The sequence below is a fragment of the Pleuronectes platessa genome, chromosome 22, assembly GCF_947347685.1.
Source record: "Pleuronectes platessa chromosome 22, fPlePla1.1, whole genome shotgun sequence".
NCBI lineage: Eukaryota > Metazoa > Chordata > Actinopteri > Pleuronectiformes > Pleuronectidae > Pleuronectes > Pleuronectes platessa.
Window position 1 is genome coordinate 7,647,651 of NC_070647.1, and position 20,080 is coordinate 7,667,730.

Here is a 20,080-nt window from a genome sequence, read left to right on the forward strand (position 1 = left end):
CAAGAAAATTATTTCTATGGATGAAGGAGATACAAGCACCAATCTGAGCCGTTGAACCATTCACATTTATTGAAAGATAAAAAAACAAATTACATCACTTCAACAACAGAGTTTCTACAAAAATACAAGTCCAGAATATATTTGCATGTTCTTAAGTGGTAGCTTGTGCAACTTTGAGTGTAAGTGTGTGTGTGTGTGTGTGTGTGCGCATGTGTGCTCTTAAAGTGACGTCTCCTTCGAGTCCCTGGTCGGTCTGAAGGTCAGAATCTCTGTGAAGGTGTGACCTGACAACACAAAGAGAGAGATGATGCATCACTTATTTTACATCAACACAATGACTTCTTTATTTTTTAATCTGAATTTTCTTTTTCCTGCAAATAAATTCTAAGCCCATCAGCGCCCTCCTCTGGCAAACAGCAGGTTCTGTAACAACTCTGCTGGCGGTTGTGCCTCTGAATTTAACTGGCCTACAAATCAACAAAACCAAAAGTAATTCTAAGGAAGAGCTTAAAGCTTAAACCTGCATTAATAAAGAAATTCTTTGACTTTGTTAGACAGTACAACAATGTGTGAACACAATGCTGATATATATATTGTGGCTTTGCTTTCATTGAATCAGCTGCTCCTGGAAACAAGGCTGCAAAATGCAACTTCACCACTAGATATCAGTAGATTCTACAGCCTACCAATTACATAGATAGTGTTTTGACTTTTTAATGACTTTAAATGCAGCTTTCAACCCAAGTCCTCCTCTCCGCTCCCTCTTACGTTTCCACTGGTCCAGCGGCAGGTCCGTGTTGTCCATGGTCTGATCATAGGGCAGCGCCTCGGTCTCCTCCTCTGTGTCTCTGAACTCGCTGAAGAAAGGCAGGTCCAGGGCCTCGGAGGCGCTCACCCTCCGCTCAGGGTCCAGGAGCAGCATCTTCTCCAGGACGCACACGGCTGCAGTGGACACGTCACAGTCAGCACCACAGAACCCAGCAGAACCAACAGGTGGATTAAACAGGTGGAGAACAGAGAGCTTCACGTACCATCTGAGCTGGCTTTGGAGAAAATAACGTCCAAATCTTTCTTTGGTACTTTGGGCAGACTTCTGATGTAGTTTTTGGCCTGTTGAGACAAAAAGGGGACAGAAGATGAGGGAATGTTTTGAGCATATTTGAATGGACGATATTTCCCCCCCCCTTTCTTTATCTTTGTATTTGACAGATTGTTTTCACAACATCTAAATTCCTACTAGGGTCTCTTCTCTTTTCAGGACGTAACTCAGGAGGTTGAGGTCAAATACTCTGGATCATTTTTAAATCATTACTTCTTTTTAAACCTTAGAAATAATGACTATTTATACTTATACCTCATAGGACTACTTAACAGATGATACCAACTAGCTAGTAGCCCAAGTAGCTACAGTAAAATTGGGGTGAATAAAGTTAAATTAAATCGAATGTAGAAATCGAACCACAACATCATGTTTTAAACAGTGAGTATTTTTCATCCAGTTTGACGATATGATTATTGGGGGGGGTTGTACAGGTCAGCTGGAATTCAGTCACTGACATCACATTTCAAAAAGTATATAAACTGTGTGATTTCTGTGTATTTGTAACACAAACTATATAAATGAAGAAGTCCAAACTTTCCACAGCTTAAGGTCTGAGGAAACCAACTACAAAGCACAAACATTTTGCAACTGATGTCAGCTCAGCTCAACTCAGCCAGAGACGGTGTCCCGCTCAGAAGTAAAGACTGTAACTTTAACGTGTCTCACATCTTGGCTCTGCAGCTTCACAACGAAGTCGGCCGCCGGGGTTCCTGTGATCTTCATGATTTCTCTGAGCTGGTCCAGGTCTGACAGGAGCTACGGTTAAGTTCCATCTGTTACATGGGAACTGTCTACAGTGCTCATGTGAGCAACACGCAGAGACAGTAGAAACAGAGAGAGAGGCCATTAAATGATTCTAATGTGTCTGTACAGTCGGGATCTTAATGAGTTTAGGCCAAGTTCAACAGATCTAGATGGAAGCTTAATTTCTCGGGCTGATAGAGCCCCACTGATATCTTATATGTATCAAATTAACCATAAACTTCACGATAAATGAGCAGAAATCATAAAGAAACAAATACAATCAGATATATCGAACTTGAATTAAGAAATTAACATTTTAACTTGCAATACAAATATATGAGTTATATAAAAGTTTTCGTATCGGCAAAAACATAAACGCCAACACTGTTGTGCCTGTGAAGGGCTCAGATTGGCCGAGATGCTCTCTGACATGATCAATGATAATCATATATCTGCTTCGACACCATTTGTAAAGGATACGATCGCTTCCCTTGAACAGCGGCTTCCCCAGCAGCATCTCTGCCATGATGCAGCCTGCAGACCAGATATCAACTGCAACAGAGAAACAAACATCAGCTTCTCCCATTAATCTCTCATTCTTATTTTGTCTCATTCTTTTCCCTGTGGACAGACGAGAGTTCACCTGTTTGCGTGTAGTGCATCCAGTTCAGTATGACCTCGGGCGCTCGGTACCAGCGCGTCACCACGTAGCCGGTCATCTCAGTGTCCGCCTGCCGCGCCAGGCCAAAGTCAAGAATCTAAATTTAAAAAAAAGCTTTAATAAGAAAACGTGTATATGTGTGGAAAATACATGTCAAGATATTTTGAGTTGGGTCACCTTTAACTCACAGTCCGGGTTAATGGCTAAATTCCCAGGTTTAAGGTCCTGAGATGTGAGGGAAAGGAATTAATGACAATATTAATTTGTTTGACAATTTCTTGTTTTGATGTGACACTGCCCAGTTAATTTAACGTTTTTAGGAAAAAAGCTCTTGTTTTGTTGAAAATTATTATTATTACGACAACAATAGTAGTAACAACAATAATACAATATTTTTACCAATGCTAAAAGATGATGATTTACATGATTACAAAAACAGAAAGCATATATATAACTATATGCATCATAATCACACATTTAAAAAGGATCTACAAAGTATATTAATAATATAATAAAATACAAAAATGAACACATCCTTAAAAAATAGATTTAAAGACATAAACAAACTAAATCCTACTGTTCATCGTCATCACAACTAATTCATATCTTCAAAGCTAACTTCTACTATATCTGAAGGGCAAAGTTGAAGAAAGAGGCTCAGACATCTGGGACTTTCAGTAACAACATTTAACAGCCTTATAGTTTTGTTCTAACACACACACACACACACACTCTCACTCTCTCACACACACACACACACACACTCACACTCACTCTCTCACACAGACACACACAGAGTAAAGCTCCCTTTGTGGGAAGCCCGATGAATGGAATTGGGCGTGAAATGAGCAAGAACCCCCAGTCCCCTAAAGCTCATAGTCTGACAGGTCAAAGTTCACGCACCCTGTGGATGATCCCTGCGGAGTGGATATACTGAGGAGAGAGAGAGAGAGAGAGAGAGAGAGAGAGAGGGAGAGAGAGGACATCAGAAAGTTCAGCTCAACTCACTGAAACAAACACAGGAGCATCAACGTCTTCTCTGAACTGTATTTATAGATGCTGTGTGGTGTTTGGTGTTCACCTTGAGTCCTCTCATCATCTGATAGATGAGGAACTGCACCCGGTCCTCGGACAGCCTCTCCAGCTTCATCAGCTTGCCGAGGTCCGTGCCCATGAACGGCATCACCAGGTAACTGTGGAGGAGTGGAGAGAACGGGAGACTCATCATCCAACAACTGCTCCGACTGTTTTCAACGTGGGTGCTTTGGAAAGAGGCAGAGGAACTCACAAGTCTCGAAGCCGGTCCAACGAGATCTCAGCTGTGAAAACATCCATCAGGCCAATCACCTGCTCGGCGGGGAGAAATACAAATCAAAAATGATATCTGATTGAGCACAAAACCCCAAAACAGGATGTTAGTTTGAAATCATATGTTGTAATTTCCTTTTTTCTTATTTCCCTCCGAAGAGCTTTTCTTACATTCTCATGCTTCATGTGTTTGAGGAGTCGCAGCTCTCTGTACGCCCTCTTGGCGAAAAGCTTGGACTGGAAGGGCCGGTGCAGCTTCTTGATGGCCACCTGCATCCCAGTGCGGCGGTCCCACGCCGAGCTGAAACCCACAGATAATTACTATGCAGGAAAGGTTGTCCTGGTTCAGTTCTATTCTGAAAAATACTCATTCTGCAGGAGAACTAACGCAACAGTGATCTATTAACAGCCTCAAATGGAGCCATCATTTAGGTTGTTAGGTATAACTGAGTCTTTCCAGCGACTGTCAGTCACGGTGAATGCTGTGTGGGGGGGAAAGAAAGGGCCCTCTTTTGATCGAAGACAAAATAGTGGTGCGGGCTATATGCTCTTAACTCGGGGGTCTTTGACTTTCTAACAATGAGACTGGGGGTGGTGTTCTTTGTTCGCCCTCATCCACACAACACAATGCAAATAGAGGCCCTGCAGAGCCAGCTGTGGATGGATAACATACCAACATACCCTGACACACACTGCTCTACTTCACCTGGGTAGAATATAGTTAAAATGGTTCACGCACAGTATGGTGGTATGTTTATTAGTTGAGTTTAGATGTATTGAAAAGATAAGATGTAAAATATCTTTTTTTAGTCCCAAACTGGAGAATTCATGTTACAAAGAGGGAATCCAAAGGTCCCAACCTAGTAAGGCAATAAATAAATAAAAGTATACAATATAAACACAAAGAGCTACACATTTTTTTGGTTATATATATATACAGTGTGAAGGTATTGCACATGGATACAATTTAAATTGGAATGTAAATTAAACGAGAAAAGGCTAAAAGAACAACTTGTTGGTTTCCTATAGTATAGAGCGGCAATGGGAGCAGTTCTCCTGTTGTTTCCACACTGAGCTCCCACTGGTTTCTCTCTCAGGGACCAGGAAGCGCTGGTTTCGGCTCAGGAACTATTTGGTGAAGACGCTGTTATGCATTACATAAACTCTGGCTCTCAACCCGCTGATGTAAACAGTATTCAGTCAAAGGTACTTTGGGCTTCTCGGGGGGGGGGGTACTCACCTCACTGTCCCGTAGGCGCCTGTCCCGACCTGCTTCAGGTCCCGGTACCTCTCCGGAACCTCCCACACCGTCCGGTTCACCTCCTGCCGGTAGTACCCCGTCCTGGAGCGCACAGCCATAGCCCGACCTGCTCGCACTCAACTCGGCTGAGGTCAGGGTGTGGGTACGCTCTCCGCACGGGTCCGGTCCGCTCCGCTCATGTGAGGAAACGTGCGTTAGGTATTTCCTTATGGGTTCCAGTCGCAGCCCGAGACGCGAGACGCACAGTCCGTCCAGCAGCCAGAAGTTTTGGTGCGTGCGTAAAAATTCCTCCAGATGAACCAGTCGACCACTTGTGAGACGCGCAGGGTTTCCCCGCTACACCCCCCCAGCACCCAGACACACACAGGGACTCACTGGTCGCCCTGGGCAATCTGTGGGTGTGTCTACAATGTGTGGAAAAAAACCACCAGCAAACCAAACATCTGGCCAACTTAAATTACCCCGCTATAAAAGCCCCCTGGAATATACACTGTGGTATGTACTTTAAGTTTAGATATCATATTCATCCAGTGTTCATGTGTGGCTTATCATCACAGATTACTTTTTGTTATTTTTTACATTTTCTATTGTAAATACATATTATACTCTGTAGTATAGTGTATTGCTATTGATTTCTGCAGATTCCACTGCACTACATTTCATTGACAGCAGATGTCTCTGTATGTGAAGTAGTTCAAACCAGCTCCAACTCCAAAACCAAAACCTACTGTTGATGTTAATCATTGAATGCTGCCTTACATCATACTAATATCAGTCACAGGGACCGAAACAGTCACTTTACTTTTAATACTGTAATATGCTATTCATAGTGGGGTCATGCATGTTTTGTTGTAGGACAAAAAGAAGTGACCCCATACTGACAAACAGAAATGATGGTGTTTATTCTGTCGAAGCCAAGAATTGCCAAGTGACGTTTACCCGTTAATGGTGAATGAGAAAATCATCCGGAATATCTTAAAAATCTCAGAGCGCACATTCAGTGTGATGATTTGAAACTCATGGCTACAGCGGAATCACATGCCAACACGTATTCAAAAGACCCTCGGAAGTCGTTACACACATACACACGGTATACATATACATTCGGTTTGCAGTTCGCTATTCAAATCCATCACATGTACAACATCCACAAAAAGCACGGAACACTTGAAACATTCAGAGTTCTAACACGCTAAGACATCTTCAATTCAGTTGGACCGTCAATTCAACGCTTGGGTTCCAGTGTCGACGACTGACTCTTACAAAAGGCTACATCATGTGCACCTCCAGTGTGACCCATGAAGGAAAACATACTCTACAAGGTCTCTCTTGTGTTTCTCCAAAAGGAAGCCAAAGCGGTTAAACAATGTTTCTGCTGTATCTATATTTTCCAGGTAGAAATAATCTGATTGAGTTGAACTTGAGAGCGGGCCACATTTCTCCTCGCATGAAGATAAGGCAACAACATATACACATTAAATAGGACTTCTAATGCTACTTGGCATTGAAAGGTGAGTTCGCCAAACAAACCGAGAAATGCTTGAGTCGGTTTACGCTGTCTATTAGTTTCAAACTTGTATCCGGAAAGTATTTAGATCTCTTTATGAACATATCTGCAGAAGTCAGATATGAGGCTAAGCCAAAGACGGATTGCCTGGTGATGTGATGACTTCGGAAACATTTACGTTTACAGCATAGACACACTTCGTTATTAACCATCAAATTTACTTCGAAATTCTGAAATATTGATTAATTGGAGTACCGATTATTTGTAAAAACCTATATTTGAGTTTGAGAAAGATAATGATGAGCGTATTACACTGTAACATCGATATTTGAAACTATATTAGACTGAGTGTGCTTAAATTCCATTTATTGTAAATCGTCTCAACAGTACCTGCATCTTTTCACTCATTCATTCAAAACATTAATCTGACTAATGAATAAATGGGTTTGACTCTACTTTAAACAAACCTATGTTGCAAGGAGGCAAAAAAAAAATGTCGGAGTAATATTTTGCCATGCCACCTCAATGTTACTAACCTGTTTGTTTACATCGCCATGACAGCTGATTCCAAGAAGAAATAAGAAATCTTTTCACGTTCCTAAAGAGGGAGCTACCTTTGACAAACATCTGTCTCCAACTTGGAGGCTTTAAAAACATCTGGAACATCCGGATTTAAACTAGATTCAGGCCTGCTGCTGATGTATGACCCTCCTATCTCTCAAAACGTCAGCCGGCGTCACTAAACGAAGCCTCCACTTGACTTCTTGTCCTCTTGCTTATCTCATATCTTAAACCTCAGATGACATTTTGTATCTTCCTTCCTCAGTAAGCCGTTGCGGTGCTGCTCTAGAAAGGATCTGACAGTCAGATTACAGCATGTGGTTTGATTCATTTAACCCTTGATGGAGAAAAGGTGGGGATTCGTCTCCTCTGTTCTTCTTGACACTTTTTCACTGACCTTCACTGTTTCGCTACAAAGCCTTTGGTTCATTGGCACTGTGCTGTGTGGTTTGACACTTAACCAGATTGTTTCTACCTCAGCAAAACGTTTTGTAGAACTAAAACTCCGGTCTGCTGCAACATGAATGACTCAGCGTCAGTGGGGAAGTCGGCCAGTTACAACAACACTCTGGATATGCATTGACCTCGGCCTGCTTGTGCAAATGTCAATGTCGCAACGAGCTATGAGCTGCAGCAACATTGAAATGCCCACAAAATGAGATGGAGAACCCAGCCAGATGCTTTAATACCATGGTCAATAATGGATGTGCACAATCTTCATAACACTCGGGCATCGTGAAATCTGAAAGGAAGCTGAAGAGACATGGAGCATCGCTAATGAGCTCCCTGGCTGCGCTATGCGGCCAATCCTCAGCCAGAGCAGCTGTTAAGTCATTTCTTGGACGGAGCTAGAAGTTTTTGTATGATATATCTTTATCCGGCTCTGCTACACACACTCTGGACACTGTTTCCCACAGTTTACAAAAGGCCTGTAATCGCAATTACTGTAAACTCAACCCATGGCGGTGAAAGACACGGCGGAGAAGGATGGAAACCTGACGGCGAGGTCACACTGTAAACACAGACCTGCAGCAACAGTCACTCCGTTCCAGCTTTGGCATTTATATCGATGACCTTGCTAATTGATAGCACAGTTGGTGTTGACTGGTCTGTGAGCAGGGGAGAGGATGAGTGTGGTCTGAGGAAGAGCGGCAGCGTTTGGTTCGCTTTCCTTTTGCGTCTGTGTTGAAATGATAAGAGTTGAACGTTGGACACCTTCCTGGTTTATGCCTCTCTCGGACCCTCCTACTGGTTTCATACCAGTGCAGCGGATGCAATACACAGTCTTAATGGTTATAGTAGAGTACCGGTAATATTCTGTAATAATAAAATGCACATTAAAATCATGCAGTAGTATGCAGGCTGAAGCTGTTCAGTGATATGACGGGACACGGCTGAAAGCGTTTAAACATGGATTTCATACATCTAGTTGTCATGACATGGGGACCGGAGGGTGTTGTTTTTTTTGTGTCTTTGCTTTGGAAATCCTAGTGTGCGTTTTTCCCCCCCCCGTCCATAGATCCGGTTTGTATAGACACAGTTCAGTTCCTTAAAGTTTGTCCCTCGTAGGAACCCATGTGTCCTCTGCGGTCCCTGACGTGGTCCAGGCAAACTGTCCCTCCCTGTGAATTGTAATGTGTGTGCGTCTGATCCTGTGAAGACTGTCTGTCCCCGCTGCTCAAACACACACTCATGACGGGCAATCAAACACAGTCACGCTGAGCAGGGGGGGGGGGGAGTTTTCTTTGCCACAGTCCTTCTTGTCTCACCCACTGAGTACACTGCTCCCTCTCTAGGTAGAGGCAGAGCGGGGGGGGGGGGGGGGGGGGGGGCTTACTGCTCCACCTGAAGGCTGTCAGTTTGGATGCTGGATGCTTTGAAGCTGCTCACCTCTTCGAATACCAACTCTACACACGTGAAAGAAGCAAGGTGAAATTAGAGATGGGTACATTGAATTTTAATTGCAGAAGTATTACCATGCACTTTTGTCCTTAAAAAATTCAGGGTACTTTAATGTGAATACAAAGATATTTCTGGTGCAAATTTTATTCAGTGCTATTGTACTTGTGCTTATTCAGCTTGTTATACGAGACTATCAGCGAAACTCAAAATTAAGATGCAAACCTACCCACCATGACTCACATCCCCTCTGGGGCATTAAACAAACCATGAGACTCCCTGCTGAACTGGATCATAATCATATTTGTGATGTTGCAAAGGACATTGCTGAATATTTAAACCCCATGTTGCACTGGTGGTAAAGTCATTGTTCCAAGCTTAAACTCAACTCAATCTCTAAGGTGAAGCACCCTGCAGCTTAAAGTTCATTTCAGGTCGGTGGCGTCGAGCTTGTGCAACTTCTTCCTTTCAGAAATCTAACCACAAATGTTTGTGAAAGGAAGTGGGGGCATTAAATCGGAAAGACATGGAGAAGTATAGACAACAGCTGCACATTTGAAATGAACATGAACATGCTCCGATCACATCATGGTTTTAATTTGGACTTCAAGGACTACAGTGGAAATACCTGCTTTTCTTTTAAAGTCAAAGGTTCACTTTAAACCATCTACTCCAGATAGAGATAACTGCCTCAAGGTTAAGGTCCAGAGCTAATAATATCTATTTAGTTTAGATAAGATTCAGTTGAAATATTACATGCATCAGTGTCTGTGTGTAGACAACAACTGACTGTTAAGTAGAACCCAATAATTATGTTTTATAAACAAGCTTTTTGGGGGTCCTTTCTCATAAATACAATACATAAAGGAAAGGCTTTTTAGAATTTTGCATCTTAAAACAAAGTGCTTGATTTTCGAAAATCTTAAATTTTTGAGCCAAATTTGACATTTTTCAATGATGCATTGGCTATAGGTCCGGGTTGAGATTTCTGCTTATTGGTAACCTCTGGTCTATTGTGTAACTTCCGGATCAAAACGTTACCTTTCCATTCTTCCAGAGTCCGGTCTTTGCTCTCCAGTGTTTGATCGTAAGGCGGCGCCTCCGGCTCGTCGTCCGGATCGTGGTACTGGGAGAAGTACGGGTGGGACAGAGCCTCACTGGCCGAGATCCTCCCGTCGCAGTCCAGAACCAGCATACGCTTCATAAGATCGACGGCTAACGGAGAGACAGACACAGGGCAGACTGGTGACAGGGGGCTGAGGAGACACATCCAAACCTGTGTAACTAAACTCCTTATGAATAATATGGAGTGAGCAACTTGAGCTCTGTAATAAGCCTTGCACTTGGATTTAAGAGGTAGATAATCCAATCTGTGGAGCAGCACCCACCTAGTGGATTGGCTCCTCTAAAGATCTTTTCCAGGTCCTGCTGGGGCATGAAGGGCAGAGACTGGATGTACTTCTGCGCCTGCAAATAGAGACCAGACAGTGACAATGTGCATCATGTGATGTCAGCGATAAATCAGCCCAACACTCACACATATTGACTATTCAATCAGCAGCCATGTCAGAGGAGCGACCAGCTAATCTGAGCAGGCTGCTTTCATCTGTGCAGGCGATTAGAGGCTTTGTTTAATGCTTCTTCTTCACGCTCATGGGTTCCCAGTGTTCCCAGTCACCCTTCGTTTCATTCTGCCCTCCCTTACGTGTTCAGAGCAGATCTTCTGCAACAGGTCAGGCGTCGGAGTCCCGACCACCTCCATGATTCGCTTCAGCTGGTCAATATCTAAGAGAAGGTGGGGGTCAAGGGTCATAAAGATTTTGTAAGAAGTCATCGAGCTAATAGATCTGGCTCATCGGGGTATTTTATCCATATAAGTCCACCAGTCTTCTTCAAACGGCTCAAGGACCAAAACACACGAGGCCTAGATAAGTCAGCCCTCTGTGACCGGCTCTATTCATCCCCCTGTTCTCTCAGTTGATGCACCTCCCCTTCAGTGCGGCCTGGGATGGTGATGTGCATCCACGGGGCCTTTACAGAGGTTAGGGAAGTTTGAGGCTACACCTCGCCGATAAAGGATACAGTCAGTGCCAGGGAAGAGGACTTTCCCCTTCAGGAGCTCTCCCATGATGCATCCCACTGACCAAATATCAACTGGAACAGAAACACCAGAGGTTGAATCATTCCAGTGGTCTATACTTTTTGTCTTTACACATTAAAGAGACTGGGCTTGATGGAATCTTACCATTCTGGTTGTAGTGCATCCAGTTCAGCATGATCTCCGGCGCTCGATACCAGCGAGTCGCTACGTACCCTGTCATCTCGTCATCCGTCTGCCTGGCCAATCCAAAATCCAGAATCTGTAGAGCAGGTGTATATTGTTTAAGGGACGGGGATTGTTTTTTGGGGGGGTGAGGGAAATGTTTGTACATTTCAACTGCAGGTCAGTCCTACCCGCAGCTCGCAGTCCTCATTCACTGCCACATTACTTGGCTTGAGGTCCTGAAAACAGATTGTAAATCAGACAAAGGAGGAGCGAAGCATGATTAGAATAAAGATGTAGTCTAACCAGTGTGTAGCTGAAAGATTCATGTACAGAGGAAGCTGCACGTTAGAAGGCTAGAGGAGATTTATTCTTTATTTCAAAATCAGGTTAACACTGCAACAATCTCAGGCTCGATGGAATGACAGGAAGAGCAAAGAGGGAGGCACTCACTCTGTGGATCAATCCCGCTGAATGGATGTACTGTTCGACAGGCAGGCGGGTGGGGCAGGAGGACAAGGGGGGGGGGGGGGAAGAGGACATAAGGGGAGACAGGCATCAATGGTCCAGTTCACCATATTAGCGCCTGCCTAAGGGAAGACTGCTTTTGTCCCTGTCCCAGGAGGACGGAGCAGCCAGTCCGCTCCGCTAGACTGATACTTGTTTACAAAGAATAACATTACAAAGATGCATGTTCCATTTTAGAGTCTGGCTTCTAAATTCTGACAGACAGATTGCTGACAGGCTGTATTCAAACCAAGCATGGGACACTCCAGTGATTTCTGGAATAATGTTGTTTTAAGATTTAAATTGACGAGAGAAACCTAGAGAAGAGAGTATAGTATAGTAGGGTTTTCACATTTCAGTCACCTCAAGTTAATTTTACGTCAGCAAAACATTTTCCTAAACACTGACAACTTAATTATTTGAGAAAAAAAACTCTAACACCATAATCAATATGCAATCAGTTTTAATCAATTTCAAGTTTAAATTGAGTTCAAATGAACATGTCTGGTTCATTATGGAGATGTTTACGAAAAGAATATCTGATAGGGCTGTCCAGGTAAATCAGACAAAAACAACTGGGAACCAGTCGGTGTACCACCTGCCTACTAACTGGATACTACGTGACATTTAGCATGACATACAGCACATGTATCACGAAGCAGTGGATTACCTTCAGGCCGCGGAGGAGCTGATAAATTAAGAACTGCACGTGCTCGTCTGACAGCCGCTGAAATTTAACGATGTTATTGAGGTCGGCGCCCATCAGATTAGTCACCAGGTAGCTGGGAGAAGGAGAGAGAGTGTGAGTAAATGGGGAGGGGGGTGTGGGGGAGGGAGGGGGGTGTTCAGTTAGAGGAGAGACCATGTGCATTGCCATGGCAACTGTCAGACATCTCCACCCTCCTCCCCATTCCCCAGGAATCGCCTCCATCACCATATCCCCGTGCCCTTTAAAGCATTTCTGGTGGAAAGTGGACAGCTCTGTAGCTTCTAGTAAACAGCAGGTGATGACTAAGACCTACAGCTCATTGAAGTCTTCTAATGTTGCAGCAGGTGAGAAGACGTCCAGCAGCCCGATTACCTGCAGAGACAGAGACAGAGACAGAGACAGCGGATCAATAGCAGAGTGGAACCACGCAGAGAACCGTGTCTGTCTGTCTCACTCGGGGGATATTTTTTATAAGGATCACTAACGTTCTCGTGTTTCATGTGCTTGAGGAGCCGGAGTTCCCGGTACGAGCGGCGGCTGTGGATCAGAGACTGAAACGGCCGGGACAGCTTCTTCACCGCAACCTTCTGCCTTAAGACCACATCGTAGGCCGAACTGGAGAGAGGGAGAGAGCAGAGAGAAATAAATGTTAAAACTTGTCTGAGTGTACATCAACACACATGAATTATTGACTGTATCCACTGACATTATGGTGGTAACTTTCCAAAGGTGAGGTTGTTCTTTTTTTTTTATGAAAACCACATTCCTTGTGTTCCAGAACATGTGACACTTAAATGTATTTAATGTAACCTTACTGACTTTTTAAGTTTGTCCCCATGTCCCATCCACTAACATGGAGAAGGCAGGGTTTAGATGAACTTGGTATTGCTGGTACTTTAGAAGAGAGCAAATTGGTTGCTGGCTCCAGCTACCGATTTACTTGTTTATCTTATCTTCTCTATAACTCTCACCAAGAAAGGGAGTAACCGCATCTCCGTAAAACAAGAATCAACCAAGTGCTCCGATATCAGCTGGTGAGAAATGATTGAGAGAGGAGAGAGGGACAAAGAGAGAGAGCTGCAGAGAGAGAGAGAGAGTGAAAGAGGATGTGGTGGAACCAGAGACGTGTAGGATGTCTGATATTGTTGAAGGGCCCCAGTTCATTTCATCTCTGCCTCTTTTTGAAATGTAAATGCCACGCTGCTGATGCCGCTGCCTTTGTGGTGCTGCCGTCTTCTCAGCCCTTACATGCAGAGGCTCTAATAATACTCCAGCCATCAGAGAGCGGAGCAGACAAACAGGAAGGAAACATGTGTGAGAGAATTGAGAAACATCGTGGAGAACAGCAGGAACAGGCCACGAAGCAAGAAGTGAAACACTGAAGTGGACTTTGAAATCAGAGTAAGAGTGAAAACCTTTAGAACCTTGTCACTGTGTGGTTAGAATAATATTAGAATATAATGCTATTGCTTTTTGTCACCATAAAGGAAAATCCCCTCTTGCTTAGACTTGAAACTCTTCTGAATGCTTGCTGTTCATTGGAGGAATTTCTCGGTAATGGGGCCAAACCACAATCTGACCCGTGAGACCTCTCTGCAGATAAATCTGAAGCAGAAGACCGGACCTGAAGTGTGCAGCTGTCGGTGCACTCCAGCCAAATGGCTCCCGTTGGCTCCCCGGGCACGAGAGCCACAGTAAAGATGACTGTGTCGTTTCATGGTGACACGCTTGAGTAAACTACACTCTAGCAGAACTTGAGTGCAACCATGTGGCTCTGAAATCCCTCGGCCTCCAGTCCGGATGTCCCCGCAGGGCCTCGGCCAGGACAGCAGCCAGCTTCCTCTGCCGCTGACATCAAACAGGCCTCGCACATACCTTCCTCCCTGCCATCCTCCACACGTGGGTCTGGCTGCGCTGCTCTCAGAACACACAGCTCAGCCGAGGCATCGATTCCTTTTGTCTCTGCGTTTTCTTACATTCTCACTCTAAGATGAGATAAGATACATTTATTGATCCCAAACACATGCACAGACACACTCATGCAATCGAGGGAAATTTGTCCTCTGCTTTTAACCCATCGGGTGAAGGACACACAGAGCAGTGGGCAGCCATGTACGGCGCCCGGGGAGCAGATGTTGGGGGAGTAAGGTGCCTTGCTCAGGGGCACTGGACAGTGGGGTAGGGAGAATCCTCTTGGATTTTTTGGACAGATCCAAGTGTTGTCCATCCAGGTCTGTCCAGGTACGTTGCTTTTGTTGTTGTTACTCCGTGGAGTCGAACCAGAGACCTTCCAGTCTGATGTCTTCTTTTATGTAGTTGTTCTGACCTTGATAGTTATTTACATACAGGAGCATATTTGTGATTTTATACTAAATGACAAGCAGCAGCTCATTAACCTGGATATGTATTGAAAAAGCCAATAAGCCTTTACTATATACGATTTGAGTTGAAACCAGTGATCACAACTTCACCCAGTATAGCGCATATACCTCTGCAGAGGTCCAACAGTCCCCTTAAATTAAAACAAACCTTATAATGGGTTCTTTCCTGACCCATACTACATCCTTCCAACAACCTTTGTGGTTAGTGTCGCCTAGTTGTTGTGCAATCTTACTCAAGTCAATACGATTTTTAAATTTTGCTGAAAAAATAATGACCTGAATAAACCAGTCAATCAACGGACTGATCGATTTCAGTGCTATGCAGAATGACTGACAGTTTAAGCTCTTTTTATAGCCCACATGCATTTGTTTCTTTTTCTGTCAAACGCTGGTCCATCCATCCAATCACCTTCAGCAACCAATCAGAGGCCCAATCTCGTTCAATGGCCAATTTATCAATTTCCAATCAACAATCTGACAAGCGGTGACACAACACGTTTGACAGGAGAAAAACGAAGCAGATATTCGCAATTCTGGCAAAAGTGAGCAGCTGTTATACGTGCAGACACGAGGTGAAGGCAGCTTAGTGCATCTCCTCCGCTGGGGTTGAGTCGCGACTGGAACCAGAAGTGGCCCAGTTTCTGTCTGAGGGAGCACAAGCAGAAAAGGGAACATTCAATGGGTTTGACGGGACAATGAATCTGGATTAGTCAAGAGAACTGACAGGGTTCTGTCTGCCAAACTTTTTGTCTCGTGACTTATCAAAAGTCCAGAGGCCTAAATTATGAAACAGGCTTTGTATTTATGATCTCTTGTGTCTGTGGTTTGCATGTCTGAATTCCTTCAACCGTCGCTTTCCGCTCTTACACCTTCTGTCCCGTCCTCTCGCTAAACTCTGTCTGTATCTTTCGGCTCCCCCTCTCCCACGGGTGAGGCGGGTATAAGTTCTCCAGCTCCAGCTATAATGGATCATAGGAGCCGGCCGGATCCTTGACCCCAGGCTTGCAGTCTAAAGAGGGTTCGCTGAGAGAACAAGTAGCTATTTGAGATAAAAGATGAGAGGTGGTTTGCTGCCTACACGACATGAACCCCCATCACGATAAAAACACACACATACAGATGTCATACTCTGCACCCCCATCCCCCCCCCCCCCCCCAGCCATCTACTAACCGAGTCTCGTCATGAGAAAGTCAGAGACAATGGCTTGAGATCAACATTCACAATGCAGGGCAGTGCTGGGTGCTGTGTGGAGGAATGCCTTTGTCTGTGAGTATAATTTAAATAAAGAGGTCTAGGTATATTAACTATAGGCATTTCACCAGTACCAGCTCTCATCATTATGGGATGTTTATAGATTTGATGCCCTGAGAAATACTATGCTATCTTTGTCTGCTTTTTCATATTCCTCTCACTAGTCCAAACAAACCGAGCCAGTTGAATTAATTTGATTTATTGATATTTTGTTATTGAATCAAATATAAATGATCGGCCTCTCTGGTTTTAAAAAACATTGTATTTTCCTTAAATCACTTCCTGGAACATTGTCGAAGAATTGTCTTTAAACTAAGGAGGTCTGTATTTACATTCCCTGGTGTAAATAGTTATACCATGTTAACTTTGTACTTTCTTACCGATCAATAAACAGAGTTGGATGACAGAAAGAGAGATGAGGTACAGCCCTGAGCCTAAATACTGTGTGTTGCAACTGAGACTTCATTACAAACAGAGAAGCCGCACTCAGCTTAAACCAGTGAACAATCACTTCAAATAAGAGTAATGGATAATTGGTTGATTGCAAGTAATGGCTGTTAATGCCATGTAGCTCGTTTGTCTTGGCAAAGACAAGCTTCACGTAACAATGAACGGATGCTTTGAAAATACTACTGTTCTCCGTGTGCTGTCCCGTCAGCTGAGAGCCAAGTCGTGAGCCAGCTCTTTTCATTTTTATCGCTCTCTGTGCTATTCTAAGCAGAGCTCATTAAAGCTGCAATATAAGCTCGATGTTTATATACACAAAATACTCGTGTGGGAGCCTCAGTCCTCGAGTGGAGCTCCGGCAGAGGAGCACATCTCGTCTCCGGGTAATTCAGAGAGAATCTTAATCGACATCTTGACAAGAAGTCAGCAGATTAAACCGTCCTTGAGTGGTGGAGATAAACGGGCCGGAACATGAGCTCCATACCATTGTTTCGGACGAGCATGTAAAGTGTGTGATCTGACACGATGCTTGAGGATATCTCAGGGATAATAGAGACACCAACCCAAGTGAGGATGAGACGCAGTAAATCCAGACGAGTAGCTCAAATTAAAAGTGGACTATTCCTTTCTTACACAGACAGAGCATGACGGCTCACTGGTGAAGATGTGCTCGAGACTTTCTCACCCAACTGGTTTGGTTGGGACTTTCTGACTTCCCACACCTGAAGGTTCTTGTCTTTGTTACATTGTTTTCATTTGATCTGGTTAGTCTGATGAGTTACACACTGTAATTTAGGGGGCGGATTATATAATCTTGCATGATGTGCACGTGCTGTCATCATCACCTACGTGGGCTGTTTATACTTGATTGGTTTGTAGTTGGGTGTGTGTCTAAAGGCAGTTTGTCAGTTAGGTGGGTAATAGATTTTCTGTTTGAATGGAGAAAATGAATGAGTCAGTTCATTTCTTTATTTCCGTTGCTCCTGTAGTATCATTATATTAATGACAACAGTATAATGAATGTCCCAATATAATTTCGTTGGAGCCGTCCAGTGAAATGTCTGAAGGCGCGGGGCTGATAAATGTGACAGGCCCAAGAAGAGGTGGTCTGAATGATAAAGATCAAGTTAATCTCCATTCAAACTGAAGAATTACTACCCAGCCAATTGACAACACACCGCCATCAGACACACACCGACTACAAACACGTAAATGTCAGGTACAGGTAGACACATAGCCCACGTAGGAGATGATGACAGGATGCACTTATGTCATACAGAAGTCTTTAGTTTGCTCCCTTCATGGCAAAGTGGAAACCGAGAGAAACCAGATCCAATGTAAACAATGTAACAAAGACATGAACCTTGGTCGGGACTCTCAGGAGGTGTGACAGGGCCTGGAGGCTGGGTTTAAAGTGCAGGGGATTAGATCAGCTTCAAAAAGGTGTCATGTCAGCAGGATGGCCCATCCCTGCAGAGAAGGATCTTCTATCTGAGCTTCCTGTCAGAAGCTCTGGAGGTGCAAGGTAACATGGAGCAGCTCCGACATCAGATTTGTGATTATTCCTCCGGGATCAGTCACGTGAAAACATTAAACAGTCTTCTACTCATTCCCTCAGTCGGCAATAACAACTCAACTATAACTGAGTCCTGGAGGTGCTTGCCATCGCCATGGCAACGGGATTCCACCATCTCACATCTACTGGTCCAGCGTTTTGCATGTGGTGAGGTCGAAGAAATAAAGATCCAGACTGTGGGACGCGTTGTGAGGAGTTATGATGATGATGATGATGATGATGATGATGATGATGATGATGATGATGATGATGATGATGCATTCACCCATGTACTGCAGACTTGCATTATGATCTCTACTGAGAGCTGCTGTGCCTGGATGGGTTTTCCCTCTCCAGATGTGGCAGGCATCTGTAGAGTCCCAGTAGACACAGCCCCTGCAGACGAGTCACTTGTTTTCTTGAGATGGGTGGAGAGTCAAGAGTGTGTGTGAGGGGGTGTATTTGGGAAATTCCAGTACTTACACTGTCTCAGTCTATAATCCCCCTGCTGCCGATGTATGAGCAGCAGACTGAGCTGTGGCTGAGCTTCTGTTTTTCTATGTCTGACAATAGCATGCATACAGAAATTGTGTTATTCATCTGCATGCATATTAAAACATGGGAATGATAGAATCGATGCTATCATTTCATGTTTCTCATCATTTATTGACACCATAGCCGCAGAGGCAGAGTGTTAATAGCTTGATAATACACCAGTAACAACAACACTGACAACAATAAAGCCATCATCAGTTCCCACCGGCAGCCGGATCATCCTGACATGTCCGTACTGATGCATCATCGGCAGTTTTCAGTAAATGTTGCAGCCTCGCCCCTGCGCGCGCGCACACACACACACACACACGCACACGCACACACACACGCACACACTCACTCACCACACAGATCCATAAGCTCCGGAGCCCACCGGCGTCAGGTTCTGGAATCGCTCCGGAACCTCCCACACGGTCTTGTTGAGCTCCTGCCGGTAGAAGCCCGGTCTGGCGGACATCTCTCCGGGCCGTCTGCCGGGGAGCAGGGGGAGAGCGAGCAGGAGAAGAGACGCTGGATGTAAATGAATGGAGGAAAAGAAAAGAAACGGAAGATGAGACCGGAGGAGGAGGCTCGAGCCGCCGTCTGTTCACACATGCGAGCTGCTGCTGCTGCTGCTCACACCGACCAGCCACTCACAGCCTGCCTCCCTCTCTCTCCCTCCCTCGGTTGCTCGCCCGCTCTCTCTCTCTATCTATCACTGCCCCCACCTCTCCCTCTCTATCACTACCCCCCATCTTTCTATGGTCATAACCCCGTCATCCCTACACTGTCAAAAATAACAATCATTATTAATAACATAACACAATATAATGTAATGTAACGTAATATAAAATAATATACTGATGATGTATTGTAACATAACATAACATAACATAAATTAAAACAAAATAAAATAAAGTAACCCATTATATAGCATTATATGATATATTATGATAATATACAGTTGGTGAAATGTAAGAGAGCGCTATTCGTACACAAACTAACTCCCTCAGGTTAAATTAAAAAAGCACCAAGTAACTAGTTGCTGGTCAACAGCGCCCTCTGCTGTCGCAAGTGACACAACGAGTATTCACATACACATTTAACTTTAACAAATTCATTGTCCCCTCTTCAGTATTTTTTGATTCATATTTAACAGGGGCAATATTCCTATAATGACAATAGAGCCTATTTTACCCTTTTACCACGTTTCTTCATATGTTTCATGATGTGTAATGTGTGTGTCCACACCTCATTGTTGATCTGATCGTCCTTGAGTAGAGAGTTGTTTTCAGCTGGGGATTTAATAGTCTTCCCTCATCTACTGGTCCAATCAAGAGGCAGCAACCACTTCAAATGAACCAATCACAGGGGTTGGGCTATTCACCA

General features: G+C 44.2%; 2 protein-coding genes and 1 long non-coding RNA gene across 3 annotated transcripts; 1 reads left to right on the forward strand and 2 right to left on the reverse strand.

The window, feature by feature from the left end:
* Window positions 1–46: 46 nt before the first annotated feature.
* On the reverse strand, window positions 47–5,698 carry mapk12b (mitogen-activated protein kinase 12b). The gene is made up of 12 exons (XM_053414803.1): window positions 5,056–5,698; window positions 3,987–4,116; window positions 3,796–3,854; window positions 3,589–3,700; window positions 3,411–3,440; window positions 2,685–2,732; window positions 2,490–2,604; window positions 2,327–2,398; window positions 1,769–1,848; window positions 1,032–1,110; window positions 769–942; window positions 47–284 (listed from the first exon to the last, which is right to left on the reverse strand). The coding sequence occupies exons 1-12, from the start codon at window positions 5,172–5,174 to the stop codon at window positions 220–222; spliced, it is 1,083 nt and encodes a 360-aa protein (XP_053270778.1). The 5' UTR covers window positions 5,175–5,698; the 3' UTR covers window positions 47–219.
* Window positions 5,699–8,962: 3,264 nt separating this feature from the next.
* mapk11 (mitogen-activated protein kinase 11) lies at window positions 8,963–19,360 on the reverse strand. The gene is made up of 12 exons (XM_053414802.1): window positions 19,057–19,360; window positions 13,008–13,137; window positions 12,836–12,894; window positions 12,484–12,595; window positions 11,760–11,789; window positions 11,498–11,545; window positions 11,289–11,403; window positions 11,126–11,197; window positions 10,749–10,828; window positions 10,432–10,510; window positions 10,085–10,258; window positions 8,963–9,051 (listed from the first exon to the last, which is right to left on the reverse strand). Exons 1-12 carry the CDS (start codon window positions 19,167–19,169, stop codon window positions 8,978–8,980), a joined length of 1,086 nt encoding a protein of 361 aa, XP_053270777.1. The 5' UTR covers window positions 19,170–19,360; the 3' UTR covers window positions 8,963–8,977.
* Window positions 8,976–16,072, forward strand: LOC128428593 (uncharacterized). Its single transcript, XR_008333812.1, has 3 exons — window positions 8,976–9,073; window positions 12,864–13,923; window positions 14,122–16,072. It is a non-coding gene; the product is annotated as an uncharacterized LOC128428593 (long non-coding RNA).
* Window positions 19,361–20,080: the final 720 nt, after the last annotated feature.